Consider the following 20,590-nt stretch of genomic DNA (forward strand, 5'->3'; position numbering starts at 1 on the left):
AATTCGTGGCCACGATATAATTTTTTTTTCTTCTATGTCAGGATTAGGGCTCCGTAATAACGGATGCTTGTGAATTGCTGTGAAGATCCTCCTCCTGTTTCTAAAATAACTAAAATCGGAGCAGCGGCACTTTTGCCTTCACGTTCGTAAATTAGCTTAAATATCCTCTCGGGATTTTAGTCTGCAATATAAAAATAACTGTGTAGATAATTTATTCTAGTTCCCTCCCTCATACGTTTATACTGCAGCTACATACAAGAAGATAGTGTCATGTGACTATGTTCTTCTTCCGGTGATCGCATTTGAGGAAGTCGCCTTGATACAACTGCGCAGAATATTTGCTGCTCCGCATAATGTCGTTATCAAGCGCCACAAAATAGACAAAAGGTAGCGTTCTGTCTTTATTTTAATATTGTTTTTGATCATAATAATTATACCGACAATATTTTGACTTTATCTATGTAGGGAAGTGTCTTTCTTTACCACAGATTATCCCTACTGTTTTACTTTCGATTTGTGCAGCTAGTTTTTACATCTGAAAATATAGACTAAGCTACGCCACATTAAAGTCATTATATGTTGTGTAGGCGAATTTATATTGTCAGTAACTTTGTCTGATATGACTGAGGATCACAGTATTGACAAATGAAGCCTGCTACAGCTTTGAAGATTTACTCTGATTGTTTCGTTACATTTGAAGCATCAGGAGTGTGGAAGCCATCTTGTGATTAAAACTCCGATGTTTTTGTTGTATCCATTCAGCACAAATAAAAGCCTGACAACGCTTAATGTGTTCAGTTTTCTGATAAGATAATTCACAGATTATAGTGTGGCAATAAATGAAGTGCTTAAAACTGCTTAAAAAGTGTTTAAAACTAAAGAACGCGACATAACCCGACTTCGTTCAAAGTTTCAGACGCAGATCTGCGCAGCTCAGCAAGACGAAACTAGAGGGAGAAATCACTGTATAATAAAGTGGATTGTTTATTGTTATTCTGCATTTCACTAATCCAAGTACACACAGACACACGTACAAAGCAGTGGGCCGCCATTTTACCTCAACTAATAATCACAGCCAGATTCACCACACTTGTACGTCTTTTTTTATATTTTATGCTTTAACCTTTATTTCACAGGGCGGGGAGAAGTGGAAGTTTCCTCTCAGTTATCAGCTATATTGTCTATAGGCTTATATAATTGTATTATTTGTTCGGTTTGATTTATTTAAAGTCTTGCATCATCACTGTATTTCTTGTAATACATAAACAAACAGATTGCACTGTACATGGCAGAATTTATTATTATTGTCGTTAATATTAATACTGTTTTGCCTGTTTCCAGTGATCGCAGTGGAGAGATTCGCCCATTACTGATCTGCTTTAAGTCTTAATCATGTCGTCCTCAAGCACCAAAACAGAGACACAGGGTAACTTTACGCCTTATGAATAATAGGATTTCAACAAAAATATTTTAGTTTTACTTTTGATTTGCATGTGCATTGTGAAGTGCTGTTTACCTGATCCGAAAATAAACGTTTATGGGCTTTCTTCATCATTTACTCTATTTTGTATTATTGTGCATTTAATTTTTAGTAAACTACAGGTGATCGCTGTAACGCAATTAAAAAACAAAGTTTGAAATTAAAAAAAACAAAAACAATGGCTGATTTGATAATGGCATAGGCTGACTACTGCTGCTATTACTACCATTTAAAGAAATGGAAGAAATAGTAAAGCTAGGTTTTAGAGTTGTCAAACAACTTTAATAGGTATGTTCAATTCAGCAACTAAAATAAATATTTATTTATTTCACACCCTAGAGTGAAGAGGAATGAGCCTAATAGTAACCAAATAGTATCCATTCATCCCATAAACAGCCTTACATCAGTGTCAATGTAGAATTATTTAAAAGGATAGTTCACCCAAAAATGAAAATAATGTAATTTATTTCTCATCCTCATGTCCTTCCACACCCGTAAGACCTTCATTCATCTTCAGAACACAAATTAAGATATTTTTGATGGAATCCGATGACTCCATGAGGCCTTCATAGCCAGCAATGACATTTCCTCTCTCAAGATCCATTAATGTACTAAAAACATATTTAAATCAGTTCATGTGAGTACAGTGGTTCAATATTAATATTATAAAGCCACGAGAATACTTTTGGTGCGCCAAAAAAAACCTAAATAACTTATAAAGTTTCAAAACACTGCTTCAGGATGCTTCGGAGCGTTATGAATCTTTTGTGTCAAATCATGATTCGCGTGTCAAACTGCTGAAATCACGTGACTTTGGCAGATTCGATACGCTGATTCATTTATGCTCCGAAGCTTCCTGAAGCAGTGTTTTGAAATCGGCCATCACTAAATAAGTCGTTATTTTGTTTTTTTTGGCGCACCAAAAATATTCTCGTCACTTTATAATATTAATATTGAACCACTGTACTCACATGAACTGATTTAAATATGTTTTTAGTACATTAATGGATCTTGAGAGAGGAAATGTCATTGCTCCCTATGGAGGCCTCACTGAGCCATCAGATTTCAACAAAAATTATCTTAATTTGTGTTCTGAAGATGAATGAAGGTCTTACAGGTGTGAAACGACATGAGGGTGAGTAATTAATGACATTATTTTCATTTATGGGTGAACTAACCCTTTAATGAGTCTGACTTGCTCGTGAATTAGCAGAACTTGAACGGGGACATTCAAAAACTTAAGAAGAAGAATGGTTCATGTGTCTTAATGCACCAAGAAAAAGACAAAATTATGTACATATCTTTTAAAGTATTCTGTGTGGAGATCTTTGTCAACAATGAATCTTTAAACCACTTTCTTAAATCCATATCTTTGCTGTACGAAACCGCCAAAAATTGATTTTGAGATCGGATGCATTGCGTAGCTATGCAAAGGAATTAGATGTAAACAATACTGCATGCTTAACTATATGATTTATATTATTTATATCTATACATATGATACACACAAACTGCATATTGCAATTTTAATAAATAGAACTACTTCTAACACAAAAAATATACACTATCATTCAAAAGTTTGGAAACATTACTACTTTTCATGTTTTCGAAAGAAGTCTCTTCTACTCATCAAGCCTGCATTTATTTGATTAAATACAGAAAAAAAACAGTAATATTACAATTTAAAATAATGGTTTTCTATTATAATATATTGTAAAATATAATTTATTCCTGTGATCAAAACTGAATTATCAGTATCATTTCTGAGTCTTCACTGTCACATGATCCTTCAGAAATTATTCTATTATGATGATTTATTAATGTTGTGCTGCTTAATATTTTTTTAATTACGTGATACATTTTTGTTAGAAAATATTTCTATTTTGAATAAATTTTGCTGTTCTTTTTAACCTTTTATTCATCAATGAATCCTGAAAAAGTATCTCAGTTTCCCAAAAAATATTAAGCAACACAACTGTTTTCAACATTGATAATAATTGAGTATCAAATCGGCATATCATATAGTCATTTAGCAGGTGCTTTTCTCCAAAGCAACTTACAAATAAGAACAGTAGAAGCAATAAAATCAACATGAGTACAACAGTGCTGTGTCAAGTCACAAATAGATGGAAAAAGAGTAGAAATCGAAGAAAAGAAAGATAAATAAAAAGTGCTATTATTACCGGGTCAAGTGCTGACGAAAAATATATGTGTTTAGCATTTTTCTGAAAATGGCTAGAGACTCAGCTGCTCGGATAGAGCGTGGCAGGTCATTCCACCAGCCAGGAACAGACCCGGAGAAGGTCCGTGAGAGTGATTTTGTGCCCCTCTGGGATGGCACCACAAGGCGCTGTTCACTTGCAGAACGCAAGTTTCTGGAGAGTGCATAAGTCTGAAATAGTGAGTTAAGGTATAGCGGTGCAGAGCCAGCGGTCGTTCTGTAGGCAAACATCAGAGCCTTGATTTGGATGCGAGCAGCTACTGGCAGCCAATGCAGACTGATGAAGAGAGGAGTGACGTGCGCTCTCTTCGGTTCATTGAAGACCAGTCTTGCTGCAGCGTTCTGGATCAATTGAAGAGGCTTGATAGTGCATGCTGGAAGGCCAGCCAAAAGAGCATTACAATAGTCCAGTCTGGATAGAACAAGAGCTTGGACAAGAATTTGTGTGGAATGCTCCGATAGGAAGGGTCTAATCTTCCTGATGTTGTACAAGGCAAATCTGCAGGACCGGGCCGTTGTAGCAACATGATCTGTGAAGCTTAAACAATCATCCATCACCACTCCAAGGTTTCTGGCTGTCCTGGAAGGAGTAATGGTTGACGACCCAAGTTGAACTGAAAGGTTATGATGAAGTGTTGGGTTGGCACCGACCACAAGCAGTTTGCACCACACGTTCTGTCAGTGCAGAGTGAGCTCAACGCGCTGCAAATGAAGAAAACACATGCAAACAGAAAAAACACCAGCAAATAAAGAAAACATCTTCATCAGTTTGACAACACATGCGCTGCAAAAGTCCACAACAAATAGAGAAACACACTACAAGTCCTTCTCAGAAGTGATATTGAGTCATGTCTTTGCTTCTCTGAAATTTGATTGCATTTTTATGCTGTCGTAATAAAGCATTTTGACTCATACTTGTGTCTTGTGCATGTTTTGTTTGCCATCAGGTGCAAGATTCCCAGAGTGGTGTTTAATTTGTCATTTTTTTTTTTTTTTTGTCACATTTCAGTGGTTTCTTCAAGCATTTCCCTCGCTATAACCCTTTATCATGTCTACGCAACATCTCCAGGTAATTACCAACAAAATTATATTATTTTAAATCATATTAATGTGTTTCAGTCTAAAGAAGTGTCTGTCTCAGATTTCTTTTCAGTTACTTCTTACTTTTCTGCTCTCTTTATTACTTACAGAATACAGATTTGTTTTTCTGTCAAATTTGTAATAAACCCTTTAATGCTGCAGTTTTCCTGCTAAAATGAAACCGAAAGTACACAGATCTGCTTCTTACTTGAAAGGCACTGATTTAAAACACATCAGGGGCCACATCTGTCTGTGGTATGGAGAATAGATGAATAGATGGATGGATATCAGGAGTGTCTGTGTTCACACGAGGACAGGATGATAATGGGGTTGAGCAGTCATATCTGTGTTTGGCATATCTTAAAAAGAGTAATTATCTTTCCTGATTTACCCAAACTACATTTTTAAACAAATATTAAATGTAAATATTATTTAAAGAAGATTATAAACACTATTAAAAATATTTGTTGTAAATATATAATGTATGAGATCTGATTCACATCTGATTTTTTGGGTGGTGGCTGTTTGTATAACCGGAATAACAGGAAATGTGTTGGAATGCAGCCAAACAACTAACTCAGAGCAAAAGGAAGTTCACATTTTCCTTTGGCTTTCACAGAAACTGCACCACTTATTGTGTGGAATAACGGGACACGGGACAGTACGCTGCAGTGAGTGAGTACAGATGCGGGACATAAAGTGCGTGGTTGTTGGGGATGGAATTGTGGGAAAAACACGTCTTCTCATCAGCTACATCAACAATGTCTTTCCAAAGGCGTTTATCCCCACTGTTTTTGAAAATCATTCTGTCAGTGTGACTGCTGATGGGAAGCCAGTAAAACTGGAACTGGTGGACACAGCAGGGGTGGAGGATTATGACAGGCTTCGACCACTTTCCTACGTGAACACAGATGTGTTCTTGATCTGTTTCTCTCTTGATAGGCCATTCTCATTTAAGAACATCCTTCAAAAGTGGTATCCAGAGGTCAGACATTTTTGCCCCTGCACACCAATAATACTTGTCGGGACTAAACTTGATTTGAGAGGCAACAAGGACACCATTGAAAGGCTGAAAAAGGAGAATGAAACCCCAATTACATATCATCAAGGCTTGGAAATGGCCAAGGATATAGGAGCTGTGAAGTACCTGGAGTGCTCTGCCTTAACACAGCAGGGAATTAAAACAGTGTTTGATGAAGCCATCCGTGCAGTTCTGTACCAGCCGCCGGTGAAGAAAAGAGAGAAAAAGTGTTTCATCCTCTGAACCTGCTGGAAAATGTGTGTTTGCTGGGGAAGAAGAAACTTGACAGGTCATTCAGGAAATAAGACAAGACAAGTTTTAAAAAAAATCTCATACAAATTATTATTTCACCCAGCTAAAGCCTACTTTAAAAAGATTTAAGTCAGAGACAGACATGTGCTGCTCTTTTTGTGGTGCCCCAAAAGAAACTGCTCTTCAGATCATCTGGGGTTTGAATTTTCAAAGTTCATCAACTGTTTTTTTCTGTTTTGTAAGGATGTTCTGTTTGGATTCTTTAGCATTGCAAAAAAGTCCAAAACATTGCACTCATCTATTATAAAAGAAGTCCACACAGCTCCAGGGGGTTAATAAGGGCCTTTTGAAGCGAAGCGGTGCATTTGTGTAAGAAAAATATCCATATTTAACACTTTATAAACTGTAATCTCTAGCTTCCACTAATTGTCATACGCGCGCTCACAGGAGAGTGGCGTCCCAGGTGCAGTGTGATCTCCGGTGAGAATAGGCTAGTCTCGCACGAACCAAGTTGTGTACAGCAAAGGAAATCCACGCGAAGAAGCGAATTGTTTAAATTATACTTTACATCAGGGGTTGGCAAGTAAGTTTGGCATTGGGCCAAAAAAAATGTTGACTCACTAGATGGCGAGCCAGAACATAGTCAAAGTATAATTTAAGAAAGTAATTAATGAAAAATGCAACTAGAATTGGCTGTGACGGACTGTTCCAGTGTCTTTTGTAACTGGTAGTGAGCTGTTACTCTGTGTTAAATCCTGTAGTAGGACAGTCATTAACAAAAAGCCACATTTGTGTGGCGGCATCCGGGTATTACACTGGATAAATTAATAAAGTGGAGTAGTGACACTAAACCTGGCAAGTATCTTTATTCACCAACTTGCAACACAGACTGAAACACACATGTGGAAGATGTGGAATGGGGAAAAATAACTCCAAAAATAAAAGAGGACTTGAATAAGCCCATTAATGGCATGTTGCTATTAAGCCCAAAATGTAAATGTTTGAGTCATGATCTTAACAAACGTTTTATTTACTTTTTCCATTTTGTAAATAATAAATGTGAATCATTTTAATTTGCTTGTTACACAATAATAATTATTTTATGTAGCCTACTTTTACACTCTTATTCAATTATTCCTTGGCATCCTCACAAACTAAACTGCATTTTAATTGTTTGTGTGACACCCTAAAGTATGTACACATTTTGGGTATTGTGATTTTGGAAGAAACAGTTTATTTTCCATATACTATTTTTCATTTTTGCTTATATTTGATATGTCAAATGTAACAGGAAGCTGAAAAATGTAAAGTGTAAATCATTGTCTTTTGCTGAGTGAGATCAGGACTCTTATTTTGAAAATGAGCTGAGGACTCGTACAGAATAGCATTGTGCGCCGGCGCTCTCACAATAGAGTACCTCAGGGATGACGTGTTTTTTAGGCCAACCCGGAAGTTAGCGGCATTATGCATTTTTCCCATAGACTTTTGGAAAATCGCAGAAAATAAGCTCTGTGTTTAACAAAGGGTTATGACACTTACACGTTTTGTCTATCAAGATAATCTTTACAAGTTAACACAACATTTATACATTTTGAAGCCCAAATAAAGTCGTCAGATATAAAAGGCTAACAGTAGGCTATAAACGGACTACAGCACACCATGGTCGCGGATCAATGTCATCACCACCAAGCGTCCTCAAACTTTATTTAGAAAACAACTTTATTTAAAAACATGCTCACTGATTATGATCTGTGCTGTTATGAATACTTATCCACTTTTTCATGAGAAATGCTGTCCAAATGTCCCGTTTTTAATGATGACGTCTAAAGTCCCCGCCAAAGGAAGTAGTTCCCTTTTAGCAATTTGTTAGCAACCACCGATTTTAAGACACAGTCAAAAAATCACAAGCAGGTTATAACTGGTGTGTTTTATGTCATAGATCAAAACGTGAACATATTTAGAGTCTTTGTTAACCACAGACCTTATTTCAGGCGATTTAGCAAAAACCCATTCAAAAAACCCATAGACTTTACGGCGATGGAACCGGAAGTCCTAAAATGCGGGTTTTGCCTACAAAAACACGTCATCCCTGAGGTACTCTATTGCTGGGGATTATGTGCGACACACACATTTGCTCCTATCTCCTCAATTTTCCTGCTTTAACAGGTCAATAACAAAACAATATGCACACGAGTCATTTAATTCCTATGCATATGTTTATGTTGCAAATATATTGTATATAAATATTCCAGTTTGTGAAGATGTAATGTAACATAATGGCAAATCTGATTACAAAATCAGTAACTTGTTAAATGTGTATGGTTTACATACATTTCTAAGGTTCTTAGGCCTTACATTTCCAGTCATGTGTGATGATCTTATATGCATAAGATAACTTTTGAATTGTCTCAGTAGATTTAAAGAAGTGAAAAGCTCAAATGTGTGATTTGTGTGTGTGTGTGTGTGTGTGTGTGTGTGTGTGTGTGTGTGTGTGTGTGTGTGTGTGTGTGTGGAAAAAAGGGGGGAAATATAAATGTGAAATGTGCATTGTGCATTGTTTTGACAGAGGAAAAAAATGACGTTTGTGCATTAATAAGAAAAAAAAAAAAAAGAAATATACTTTTGATAAAGCTTTATTGAACTACAATGTAAAGGAAGACATTGAATAAACAATTGCTGGGGATTATGTGCGACACACACATTAGCTCCTGTCTCCTCAATATTTCACCAAAAAAGGTTAATCATGTCGAGAGATGTCAGTAAGAGATGCATGCTACAAGTGGTAGCTAATAGATAGTGTATTAAAAGCACATTTTAGTTCATATTTCATACTGTCTCGAAATAGCACAGTTGAGTACACTTAGATGATCTTAAGAAGCACTAAAGAAGAATTTTTAGTATATTAAATACAAAATTAGTGCACGGAAATAGAGCACTTTAAGTAAATTATAGAAGTGTACTTTTTTTCACCTGGGAAGAATGGTCAAAAATCCCCATAAAAACACTCCTAAACCTTGTGGAAAGATTTCCCAGAAGAGTTGAAGCTGTTATAGCTGCAAAGGGTGGACCAACTCCATATTAAACCCTACAGATTAAGAATGATGTCATTAAAGTTCATGTGTGCGTAAAGGCAGGCGTCCCAAAACTAAATATAGTGTAGATGAGATTCTCAGACCAGATTATAGATCACAATAAACCTCATTTATATATTTATTGATTGATTACTTTATTTTGAGTCATAGAAATAAAAGTATTGTACACAGAAAAATTAATATATTGTACAGTATTAAACATTATACCCACAGTGGTTAAAGAAAAAAAAACAAACAAAAGAAATAACTGGAATAACAGTATCTGTAAATATATTTCAGAGATGTTCACAGTTTATCTATCATTATAGCTCGAAAAGGAGTGGGAAGATGACAAACTTATTTAACCCCACCCCCTATTCATCCTAATGAACGGTTACCAATATAAAAAACAATATATTTATATACAATATCACACCAATGTCGTACATGTTTCTCTCTATGCTTATGATACTTGTTATATAAATATTACTGGTATAGCTCATATTACCATCGTACATCATTATATATCAATATATTAGTTAAGAATTGTGAATAATACTTCCAATTATGTATAATATACTATAACTCACTATTTAAGCATGACAATTGTATTAAATAATTATGATGGTTTAGTGGTGTTGATGGTAATAATAATCAGTTAAATTGTGTGTGTTGTTCATTAACGAAGGTGTTCTTGTGAACCTGCTGTCAGAGAGAAACAACAGGACCACCCTTTACCTGTTTGTCTGTGCTGTGCATTAAAAGAGACAAGATTTTGGCGAGTCAGCTGCCAGAAGGGGGCGCTATCCAAGCAACAGAGCCACCACTTGCCAGCCCTGATCTAAGAATTATGTTGTGTGCAATAAATTCAATTATTAAGATATTTATCATTGTTTTTCCATGTAATTATCTCTATATTTATTACCATCAACACTGTCACCACTGTCTTAAATTGATTCAATTTTTGCTCCTGATCACAAATTGATTGTTATACATTGTTATATATTGACATAATAATAATGACGATGATAATCATAACAGCAGCAATTATCAAGCCTAGACATTATATGGATAATATGTTGATCATATGCAATATACCACACTATACACTTATGCCTACACTGATATAACATTATCTTATTATCAAATCTAACTAATAACCTAATAACCGTTATAATATAATCATGATAAACAGTCAGCTAAAATCACAATATGTGCAAACACATACACATTATCTTAATTTATTATACATTACTACGTTTTTACAGTGTTTACCTCTCAGTGTGTCGTATGATCTAACTGCATCATACAGGTCAATCTGAATGATTTATCTAAACACAGCATATGTCTATTCATACAAAAGTCCAATGCACAAAAGTCCTGTCAGATACCTCAGATGATAAAGTAACAACAGATAATGTAACCTATCAAATCAGATTAGCAGGAGCGCTGAAATGACACGCATTATACCTTCACCCAGACCGCTGGACTCTGTCAGTGGACCAACAGCTGATTCTGTACAATCAGAAGATTAATGTACCGCATTCATAGAAAGCTTCAGGGACATATGAAATTAATTTATAAAAATGCAAATTATTGCAAGTTGTCTATCACAGCAAGTCTCAGTTTTATGATGTTCACTTCAGTCGGTCAGCAGATCTGAAAACACATGAGAGGATCCACACTGGAGAGAAGATGCACACGTGTGATCAGTGTGGAAAGAGTTTCTCTATTAAAACTCACCTGAAGATACACATGAAGATCCATGCAGTGGAGAAACCACATCACCACAGTCTGAAATCATGGTAAGCAGATCATCTTCATGTGCTGAAGAACAAAATATGTCTTATGTACAAGTCATTTTGTTAGTTAATTGGGATCCATTAACTCCTGTTCACACCAACAAGAAAGTTGAGATCTGTGTGTTCAGAAAAATCGTGCTGTACATATCCTGAAAAGTGAGGCCAAATTATGCAGGGTTCCTACAGATCCTTAAAAGGTTTTAAATTACACAAAGAAAAACAATGAATTTTATAAAAAAATAAATTATTTTAAAAAGCCTTTATTTCATCTTGGCGAATTCTTAAAAACAGGTGACACGTACAAACCAACTATCAAACTATCAAAAGCTTTTGATAAAGCAAGAAATATCAGTAGAGATGAGTTACTAGTACAAAAACGCAAACCACAAGATTTTGACAATTCTGTTTATTTTGTTACACAGTTTAGTACAGAAGCGAACAGAATTAAGAAAATTATAAAAAATAATTGTGAAATTGTTATGAGTGATCGTCATCTCAGGAAAGTCATGCCTAAGTCTCCTTCCATTGCCTTTCAGAAAGCATCTATGATTAGAGATAAATTAGTGAGAAGTCATCTTCCCTCTAAGAAATCTAGTTCTTGGTAATGCCCGAGTGCAGGAAATCACAGATGTGGCAATTGTAATCACTGTGACAATATGGTTAAGACTAACATGATTAAAGATGTAACTTCAGGCTTTGATTATAAAATAAAATCATTTATTAATTGTAATACTTCATTTGTGGTGTATCGGTTGGAGTGTCCATTTGGTTGCTTTTATAGGGATGATTACTAGGAAATTAAAGATTAGATTAGCAGAACATAAGAATGCAATTCGAGTCTGTAACCCTTTATATCCGATGGCTCTTCATTATAAGGAATGGTAGCAGGAACATTGAAGATAATCGGCACAGAACATGTTTGTAGGTCAATAAGAGGAGGTTATAGGGTTAATAAGCTTCTACAAACAGAGTCTTTCTGGATCTATACATTGAAAGCAACTAAATTTCCAGGCTCAAATGGGGAATTAGACTTTGTACCTTTTTTTTGTAATATTTTCTCAATCTAACATATATTTTTTATTTTATATATATATATATATATATATATATATATATATATATATAATGTTTATTGATTTGTGATGTTATTGATTATATTCATTGAATTGTGGAGTCTTTACTAATATATTGATTATACTGTGTTTGATATAATTTGATATGTAATCCTCAGTTTCCTCACTTCTGTTTGTCTTGTGTAGCTCAATCAGGTGAAACTCATTAGACTAATTAACTGCTGCTCAAAATGAACTCAAATGTGTTTGTTACTCACACCCTGATGAAGGCAATACCAGCCGCAAAGGTGTGCAGTTTGTACGCGTCACCTGTTTTTAAGAATTAGCCAAGATGAAATAAAGGCTTTTTAAAATCATTTTTTACTTGATTCGAGTGCCTTGGATTATCCACTAGTTTAAAAGTTAAGACTAGATTAAAATTTAAGGCCATAAAAGTCTTAAAGTCTTATTTGTACTTGTGAGTGGTTTAGATCCACACTTTGACTTCCCATGTGAAAAAAAAGCGCACAGAAAGTTGAAATACAGTTTATTTTAGTACTCTGTTTTCGAATCATGATTCGGATCGCGTGTCAAACTGCCAACGGCTGAAATGACGTGACTTTGGCGCTCCGATCAGCAGATTCGATACGCTGATTCATTTATGCTCCGAATCTTCCTGAAGCAGTGTTTTGAAATCGGCCATCACTTTATAAGTCATTATTTTGTTATTTTTTGGCACACCAAAAATATTCTCGTCACTTTATAATATTAATATTGAACCACTGTACTCACATGAACTGATTTAAAAGTGTTTTTAGTACCTTTATGGATCTTGAGAGAGGAAATGTCATTGCTCCCTATGGAGGCCTCACAGATCCATCGGATTTCAACTAAAATATCTTAATTTGTGTTCTGAAGATTAATGAAGGTCTTACGGGTGTGAAACGACATGAGTAATAAATGACATAATTTTCATTTTTGGGTGAACTAACCCTTTAAGTGCAGTGAGGAATGCAAGGATCTGTCCATAGAGGAAACAAAACAGCCACTTTATGGACACATGGATCTCACAGACGAGCTCTTCAGGGCAGGACTCAGCAGTTTACATCACTTACACCAAAAGAAACACAGCTTTCACATCCATGAGGGGAGGATTCTGGACAGAGAAAACTAAGGAGATTCATGTGCCATTCATGTAAAGGGTTGGAGCGTCCCTCATTGAACAGAGGAGGGGTTTGAGACATCATGTGACTCACGTATATAACGCTGTCTAAGAAACGATGCCACGGCGCTGTGTGGACGGGTCAGTGTGCTCCACCGCGGGAGGAGAAGAGGCTCTACCATGAGCGCAGAGGAACACCATCTGCTATGTGGTTAACCTAAGTCATGTGACTTCTATTTGTGTGCTGGTCATGTGACTGTAGCAGGTCCTTCACTTCCTGTGTTTTTACATCTGAGGATGGTGTTTGGATGAACACGTCGTTTCAACTTGTTTTTATGTAGTCCAGTGACTTTTAATAAAGAGTTTGTTTGAGCACTAATAATTGAATGATTGTATTTCTATAATTTAACTGCATGCAGGAAATTTAAAAATAAAGAAATGAAACTAACAGTAAATGTTCTCGTGTGCAAAAGTACATCCTTATAGACTGAGTTCAGATCAGATGTGTGTTGAGCCAGTGTGGTTTACAATATGAACTTTATCACACTGAAGAACAAGCTTCACAAGCGCTGTCCTGTCAAAGCCTGATCTCTCTCATGTTAGTGGTTATAGTTATGGTTATGGTTATGGTTATAGTTATGGTTATGGTTATAGTTATAGTTATGGTTATGGTTATGGTTATAGTTATAGTTATGGTTATGGTTATGGTTATAGTTATGGTTATGGTTATAGTTATAGTTATAGTTATGGTTATAGTTATGGTTATAGTTATAGTTATGGTTATGGTTATAGTTATAGTTATGGTTATGGTTATGGTTATAGTTATAGTTATGGTTATGGTTATAGTTATAGTTATAGTTATGGTTATGGTTATAGTTATGGTTATGGTTATAGTTATAGTTATGGTTATGGTTATAGTTATAGTTATAGTTATGGTTATGGTTATGGTTATAGTTATGGTTATAGTTATGGTTATGGTTATAGTTATAGTTATGGTTATGGTTATGGTTATAGTTATGGTTATGGTTATAGTTATGGTTATGGTTATAGTTATGGTTATGGTTATGGTTATAGTTATGGTTATGGTTATAGTTATAGTTATGGTTATGGTTATGGTTATAGTTATAGTTATGGTTATGGTTATGGTTATAGTTATAGTTATGGTTATGGTTATAGTTATAGTTATAGTTATGGTTATAGTTATGGTTATGGTTATGGTTATAGTTATAGTTATGGTTATGGTTATAGTTATAGTTATAGTTATGGTTATAGTTATGGTTATGGTTATGGTTATAGTTATGGTTATGGTTATAGTTATGGTTATAGTTATAGTTATAGTTATAGTTATGGTTATAGTTATAGTTATAGTTATGGTTATGGTTATAGTTATAGTTATGGTTATGGTTATGGTTATAGTTATAGTTATGGTTATGGCACATCACCATCAGATTCTCTTGAGAGACAGTTCCTATTACAGTTTAAATGTGCTGTAAATTACATTTGAGCATTAATGAAAAAGACAAGCAACACTTCTCCATCATGCACTGGTACAGTGTCACTATATATACATATGCATATATCAACTCTAGCAGGATTTCAACACTTTAGTCGGTCAGATCAGAGGAAGTTCAGACACACAGGAGGAGCTGACAGTGTTTAGAGGAAGAACTGTAACTATATAACTATATAAAGAAGAGAAAGACTGACAGAAACAGAAAATGGCTGATCAGTGTGATCTGTGTCTGCTGGGACTGATCATTCTCTCTTCACTTCTCACAGGTAAAGAAATCTGGATTTTCTCTAAAGACATTTAGTGGAATTAGTCTGGAAAGAGTTGATTTGAACATGCTCAGTTTATTCTTGCACACATTCACGTTGTGATCTCAGAGTTGTGTATTGATACATACAGATCATACTGTATTATTCCTGATACTGGACATAGAGTCACTCAAACATCTGATGATCAACAATTATCTTCATATTCAGAGATTTCAACAGCTACATGATCAAGACAAACACTTTATTCTGGAGAGTGTGATGATTGTGTTCATGAGGGAAAAAGACTATGATTTGAATCTTCTGATTTATATGTTGGTATGTTTTACCTTCATTTATTAATATATATCATAATGATCACTCAAATATACTGTGTTTCAGGGTCCAGTGGAGTGAATGATGCTCATGTGTTCATCAGTTCTGGTGAAAATGTCCATCTGTCCTGTAATAATGATCTTTCTGACTGTAAATCAACTACATGGCTCTACTATAACAGATATTCAGCAGCAGTTCCACTGATTGAATTAGGGATAAAGAAGAAAGACACAGAGAGACATGAGAGACTGAGTCTGGGGTCTGACTGCTCTCTGAACATCAAGAACGTCACAGAAGAAGATTATGGATCTTATATCTGCCAACAATATGTGAATGGAGGAAAACAAGGACCTGATGAACGTGTTTATCTGCATGTTCTTCATGGTGAGTTTATGATCATGTGATCAATTTAAAATTTTCCTTTTAAACTCAGTTGATTATTGTGTCCTGTGTCTTAGTTTCAGTGTCTCCATCATCATCATCATCATCATCATCATCATCCTCACAGACTGAGATCAGTCCAGGTCGCTCTGTGACTCTCTCCTGTCAGGTGTATTCATATTCTGGATTCTCCTGTGATGATTGGGTTCGTTCTGATGGTCTTCATCTGTTGTGGGTGAATCAGGCTGGTGTTGATCTGAAGACAGACTCCAGATATCAGATATTATTCTCATCAGATCACTGTATCATCACTCTGACTACAACACTCCTGAATGAAGATGACAACAGAGAGTGGAGATGTCAGCTTACTCTCAGAAATCACCTCCAGACCTCAGTCAGATACACTGTCAAGTATTCAGGTGAGAAACAACTATTACTACTGTAAAATATGATGTTAATGTCCTACAGATGAACATCTGAACATTCATCTTCTGATTCCAGTCAGCAGCTCAAACTCTGAGAAGAAATCAAGCCAAACTTTAATTCATCCATCCTTTCATTTGTACAGAGAATCAGAAGATCCCAACCTCTCCAGGTGTGTATGAAGATCATCCTCATTTCAGTGCTTGTTTTCACACTCTGGAGTTTTTCTAGAATCAGGATCTAAATGAACTCATTGTAGTGAAAATGAGCTCAGTGGACATCAGTATTAATATGACTGTAATATCGTCTCTCTCTCAGTGATTGTGATTGTTGTCGTTTCATTCGCTGTTCTCCTTCCTGCTCTTATTATCTGGATGATTCGCAGAAAAAGAGACGGTGAGTTTTTACAGTTTCTCATATTATATAACAGACAAAAAGTCCAAAACATCTGATGAAATAAACGTGTAATTTAGACAGAATTCCTCTCAGACAGAGTTTAATGTTTCTATTCTACAGCACTAGAATTATTATAAAATCAGTTTAATTGGAGACTGTATTATGTGTTTGATCATCAATATTCTCTTGACGTTATGTTTCAGATAACAGAAGAGGAACTGATGACTCTGAGGTGAGTATTGTAGGTCGATCATGAGTTATTAGTGTTTATAAGCTCTGATCCTGAAATATGACACTCGTATTAGTCAGATTATATAATGACAGGTTAGTGTATTTGAACTGTTTCTGCTCTAAAACTCACAGATAAGAATAAATATGATGAACCAACGACACAATCAACATTTACATTCATCTACTGCCAGTGAACAATATGATTCATCTTCAGTAATCTGTGTATGTTTGTGTATATTTGACACTGTGGTGATTTTCCTGTAACATCATTCATGTCTCAAGGATCTGTCATCATAACGTCATTGTGAAACTTGGCATCAATAAACCACACAAGAGAGGAGAATGCAGGAGAGGATTTTACTAATAACTGCTCTTTTTACAGGATCAGCAAACACGACCTGTCTATCCAACAGGACAGAACACTCTTCCTCAACAGGTAAATTCACACTCAACATAAGCACACACACCCCCTAGAGGACACAACTGGAACTGCCACAATTGAACTCAGTCTACTACAATATCTTGGTTTGTCATATTTCCATTGGTGTTTAGGAGCAGACAGATGATCATGTGACTTATTCTGAGGTCACTGCGTACAGTAAAAACCAAGACCAAAAGAAGAAGGTGAGAAACACTTCCTTGATGTTGTCCAGCTTCTCTCAACATGATAGTTTGTGTTTTCTTCTGAATTTGTGTCATGAATTGAGCTCAAACATCATGCTGTAATAATTGTGTGTTGAAACAATAACTGTGATGTTCATTCAGGTTCGCTGTGATGATAAAGTGACTTATGCTTCCATCAGAGGAGCAAAAGCTGGATCTCAGGAAAACTGCAGTGAACGTTATGCCTCTGTGAACAAGAACCATCACAAATCAGTCAAATAATGACACAAAAACCACATGAGCAGAAGAAGATGAATCTAATGGTGTCATTCAGTGCCATTATAAATACTTTCAATGTCTTTTACATGTTCACAAACAATCCAAAGTGATGCTCTGATTTATTTGTAGTTATTGCTTATTTTTCTCAGTTCAGCATGTTTTTTGTATAGTTTCTGTCTGCTTGTTGATCAGTTAATGCGTCTTTATTATTCATTCAGAGCTGCAGGTTTGGACTAGAAAATGACGACACTTTTACTCTCTTACATCATTCTCATTAAATGACAAATAAATGGTGAAATTATAGCAGCATTAGCATTTTTTTAAAGCTGCAACAGCATTTGTTTAAATTGTGAATTAAAATGAGCTCTTTCAAATAAATATTCTTGTTTTTAACTTGTTGTTGTTTTGTTTTTCTTGAATTATTACAATATCTGACACTTCAGTATGAATACAAATCTAAAAATGCTCAAAATTAAAAGAAAAAATGCTACAATTTTACCAAAAAATGATTTTATAATGTATAAATATAAACCTGAAAGCATACAGAAGAAGAAAAAAAACCTAAAGAAAAACTGACTTTAGGACCCAGAGGAACAGTTCATTTGCTCCATATAGAGCTAAAGGCCAACTAGTGGCAAAAGTCATGAAATATCATGTCATATATTTTTTTCCACAAGAGGTCAGCAGAGACACCCAGTGTGAGACATTTGAGTTATTTTAACACATTTTCTTAAGGAGTTATTTTGTATTTACATGAAACAATGTGCTGAAATTATATTATTAAATTACATTATTAATAAATCTAGTAGTTTAGAGGTAAATAACATTTTAAAAATATCTAAAAAAAAAAAAAAAAAAAAAAAGCATTAAAGATAGAAAACAATTGATGAAAACAATTGTAAACAAATAATGAAAATAATTAATGAAAACAATTGAAACCAAATAGAAAACAATGAGCTTTTCAGGATTCGCTCTGGATAGAGAGAATAAATGTTGAAATTAGGTGTTATATAATGTATATTTTAGTAAAGGGATGCACCTGATAGTGTTTAATGTTTTCGTCCACAAATCTTGTGGGATTCATGATATACCATGTATACATTTGAAGCAGCATATTTTTGCTGTCACACAATCCTACACATTCTATGATGTTATTATATATATAGGCATATACCACACACATATATGACTGTCTTTAATTTTAAGTTAACAAACACATTTCTGCCATTTTACAACTGTTGGAGAGCAAGCAACATTCACATTCAGTTCATTATTTATGTACATCATGTGTTATCATGTGTAGGAACAGTGAGGTTTTAGCAGGAGATAGCAGCAGGATGCACTATGGGACGAAGGCAGGCCGGTTGAGGGAGTGTGATGCTCAGGGCAAGGTTCTGCTGTCAAACTTTGGGTCCTGGCATTCAAGATTGTTTAATGGTGAATCCCCTTCATGAGCTCATAATGTGAGGATGTTAAACTGTGAAGCAAAGCTGCAAAGATAAACTAATAATGAAATTATTCATTCATGTTCATAATGATTCGCATTATTTGATACACTGATGACTTTAACACACTTCACCTTACAAGAGTAAAGTTATTGGTTTAGGCTTGTAAGTGCAATTATTTTTAAAATACTTATAGATATTGACTTAAAATAATTTCACCAACTTAGTTTGTTTGAGTATAAAGATACAGAGATAGTGTAGATAAACTGTGTTAATACAATACAACACTACAGTAAACTCTATACAGGCAAAGTCTGATGCTCATCTAATTTTATCCAAGCCCCGCCCATTCAGACACAAAGGACCAATGGAAGCTGCATATGCTGAGCAGCCAATCAGATTGAGCTGATGTCAGATCCAGCCACTATATTTTATTATCTGACAGAGTTGGTGTACATGCTGTCTGAAGATGAGAATACAGTAAAACTTTAACTGTAACACTGACACTCAAACAGACTCTTGAAAATATACTTCCAGAAGTTTGTTTTTGTTGATGCATTTCTAAACTGGGTTAAAATTCAGTTTATTAAACAGGCTGAACTAATGCTATTGTTAACTGAACAGATAGAGTTGAATGTAGTGCGGCACTACAGAGGAAGTGCTTAAACTAACTCATACTCTACATTAACATGTTTCCAAACCTCAACAGTGAGATCACAGCTCTGAAAACAACACAACTGCTATAATTAATTCACTATTTTAGTTACGGAAGTGTAGGACGGCTATCAGCCATCTTAATATTGTGAGAAAGTCTTGACTCTGGAATAGATGAAAATGTCACTGTAAAACTTCATACAGACTCAGAGTTTGACTTAATGATTATTGAATAATCTGTATGATGATGATTCCATAATCACCATTATCATAACTGCAGAGATACAACAAACAAATGACCTTTATATGGACACTCATTATTTTATGTTTAGGCAATGATTCACTTTCCTTTAGTGTGTTTGCTTGCTGTATAGTTTTTTGTGTTAATGCACCTTTGAAAATAGCAATCATAAGTCCAATGTGTGTCAAATTGCCATTCAAAAACCTCATGCAAAGTTGTTTTTCTTTTATTTTTTTAAAATAAGCAATTTCAATCTGGTAGAATATATTACAGCTTAACTCAAGATTTTATTATTTCCCGTGACTTTTCCAGCTCTAGAAATCACACTTTTAAAATTCCATCATTTCACAAGTTCCTACATACATGAAATCAGATATAGTGTTTATTTGGTGTGCTGTCTGAAGGAGGGATTGGATTGATCCCAGAGTAATCCTCAGGTGGAGCATGCAATTGCGGTCCATTTATGCCCGTAAGGCCTGTAAGGTCTCGGCCACCAAAGCTTATAGTGCCTCCGGACAGGCTGCCTCCACCTTGCATGCTATGGCCCTCCTGCAAGTACACAGTCCGAAGCACCAAACGAGCTGCATGAAGGTAGTTCTGAACTCTGGTTGATGCAGGAACTGCGTACAGCGATGGACTTTACCCTCAGGGCAATGAAAGTCACCGTGTGGGTCAGACGAGGCCCACCTTAGTGGTCCAGGAACG

The 20,590-nt window shown here is 35.3% G+C and overlaps 1 protein-coding gene, 1 long non-coding RNA gene and 1 pseudogene across 2 annotated transcripts; all 3 read left to right on the forward strand.

Moving 5' to 3' along the window:
* The first annotated feature begins 295 nt into the window (after positions 1 to 295).
* LOC137016126 (ras-related C3 botulinum toxin substrate 1 pseudogene) lies at positions 296 to 8,727 on the forward strand (annotated as a pseudogene).
* Positions 8,728 to 14,859: 6,132 nt separating this feature from the next.
* On the forward strand, positions 14,860 to 16,058 carry LOC137002478 (uncharacterized). Its single transcript, XM_067362164.1, has 3 exons — positions 14,860 to 14,920; positions 15,299 to 15,616; positions 15,697 to 16,058. Exons 1-3 carry the CDS (start codon positions 14,860 to 14,862, stop codon positions 16,056 to 16,058), a joined length of 741 nt encoding a protein of 246 aa, XP_067218265.1.
* A 576-nt stretch (positions 16,059 to 16,634) lies between these two features.
* Positions 16,635 to 17,722, forward strand: LOC137016962 (uncharacterized). The gene is made up of 4 exons (XR_010894524.1): positions 16,635 to 16,664; positions 17,046 to 17,099; positions 17,216 to 17,287; positions 17,429 to 17,722. It is a non-coding gene; the product is annotated as an uncharacterized lncRNA (long non-coding RNA).
* Positions 17,723 to 20,590: the final 2,868 nt, after the last annotated feature.

The sequence above is a fragment of the Chanodichthys erythropterus genome, chromosome 3, assembly GCF_024489055.1.
Source record: "Chanodichthys erythropterus isolate Z2021 chromosome 3, ASM2448905v1, whole genome shotgun sequence".
Taxonomy (NCBI): domain Eukaryota; kingdom Metazoa; phylum Chordata; class Actinopteri; order Cypriniformes; family Xenocyprididae; genus Chanodichthys; species Chanodichthys erythropterus.

Bases quoted from the DNA above. Each gene is read 5' to 3' on its own strand.
- LOC137002478 (XM_067362164.1), top strand. From the start codon at position 14,860: ATGGCTGATCAGTGTGATCTGTGTCTGCTGGGACTGATCATTCTCTCT. The intron at 14,921-15,298 runs GTAAAGAAATCT...ACTGTGTTTCAG, and splicing joins TCTCTCTTCACTTCTCACAG to GGTCCAGTGGAGTGAATGAT. The intron at 15,617-15,696 runs GTGAGTTTATGA...TCTTAGTTTCAG, and splicing joins TTATCTGCATGTTCTTCATG to TGTCTCCATCATCATCATCA.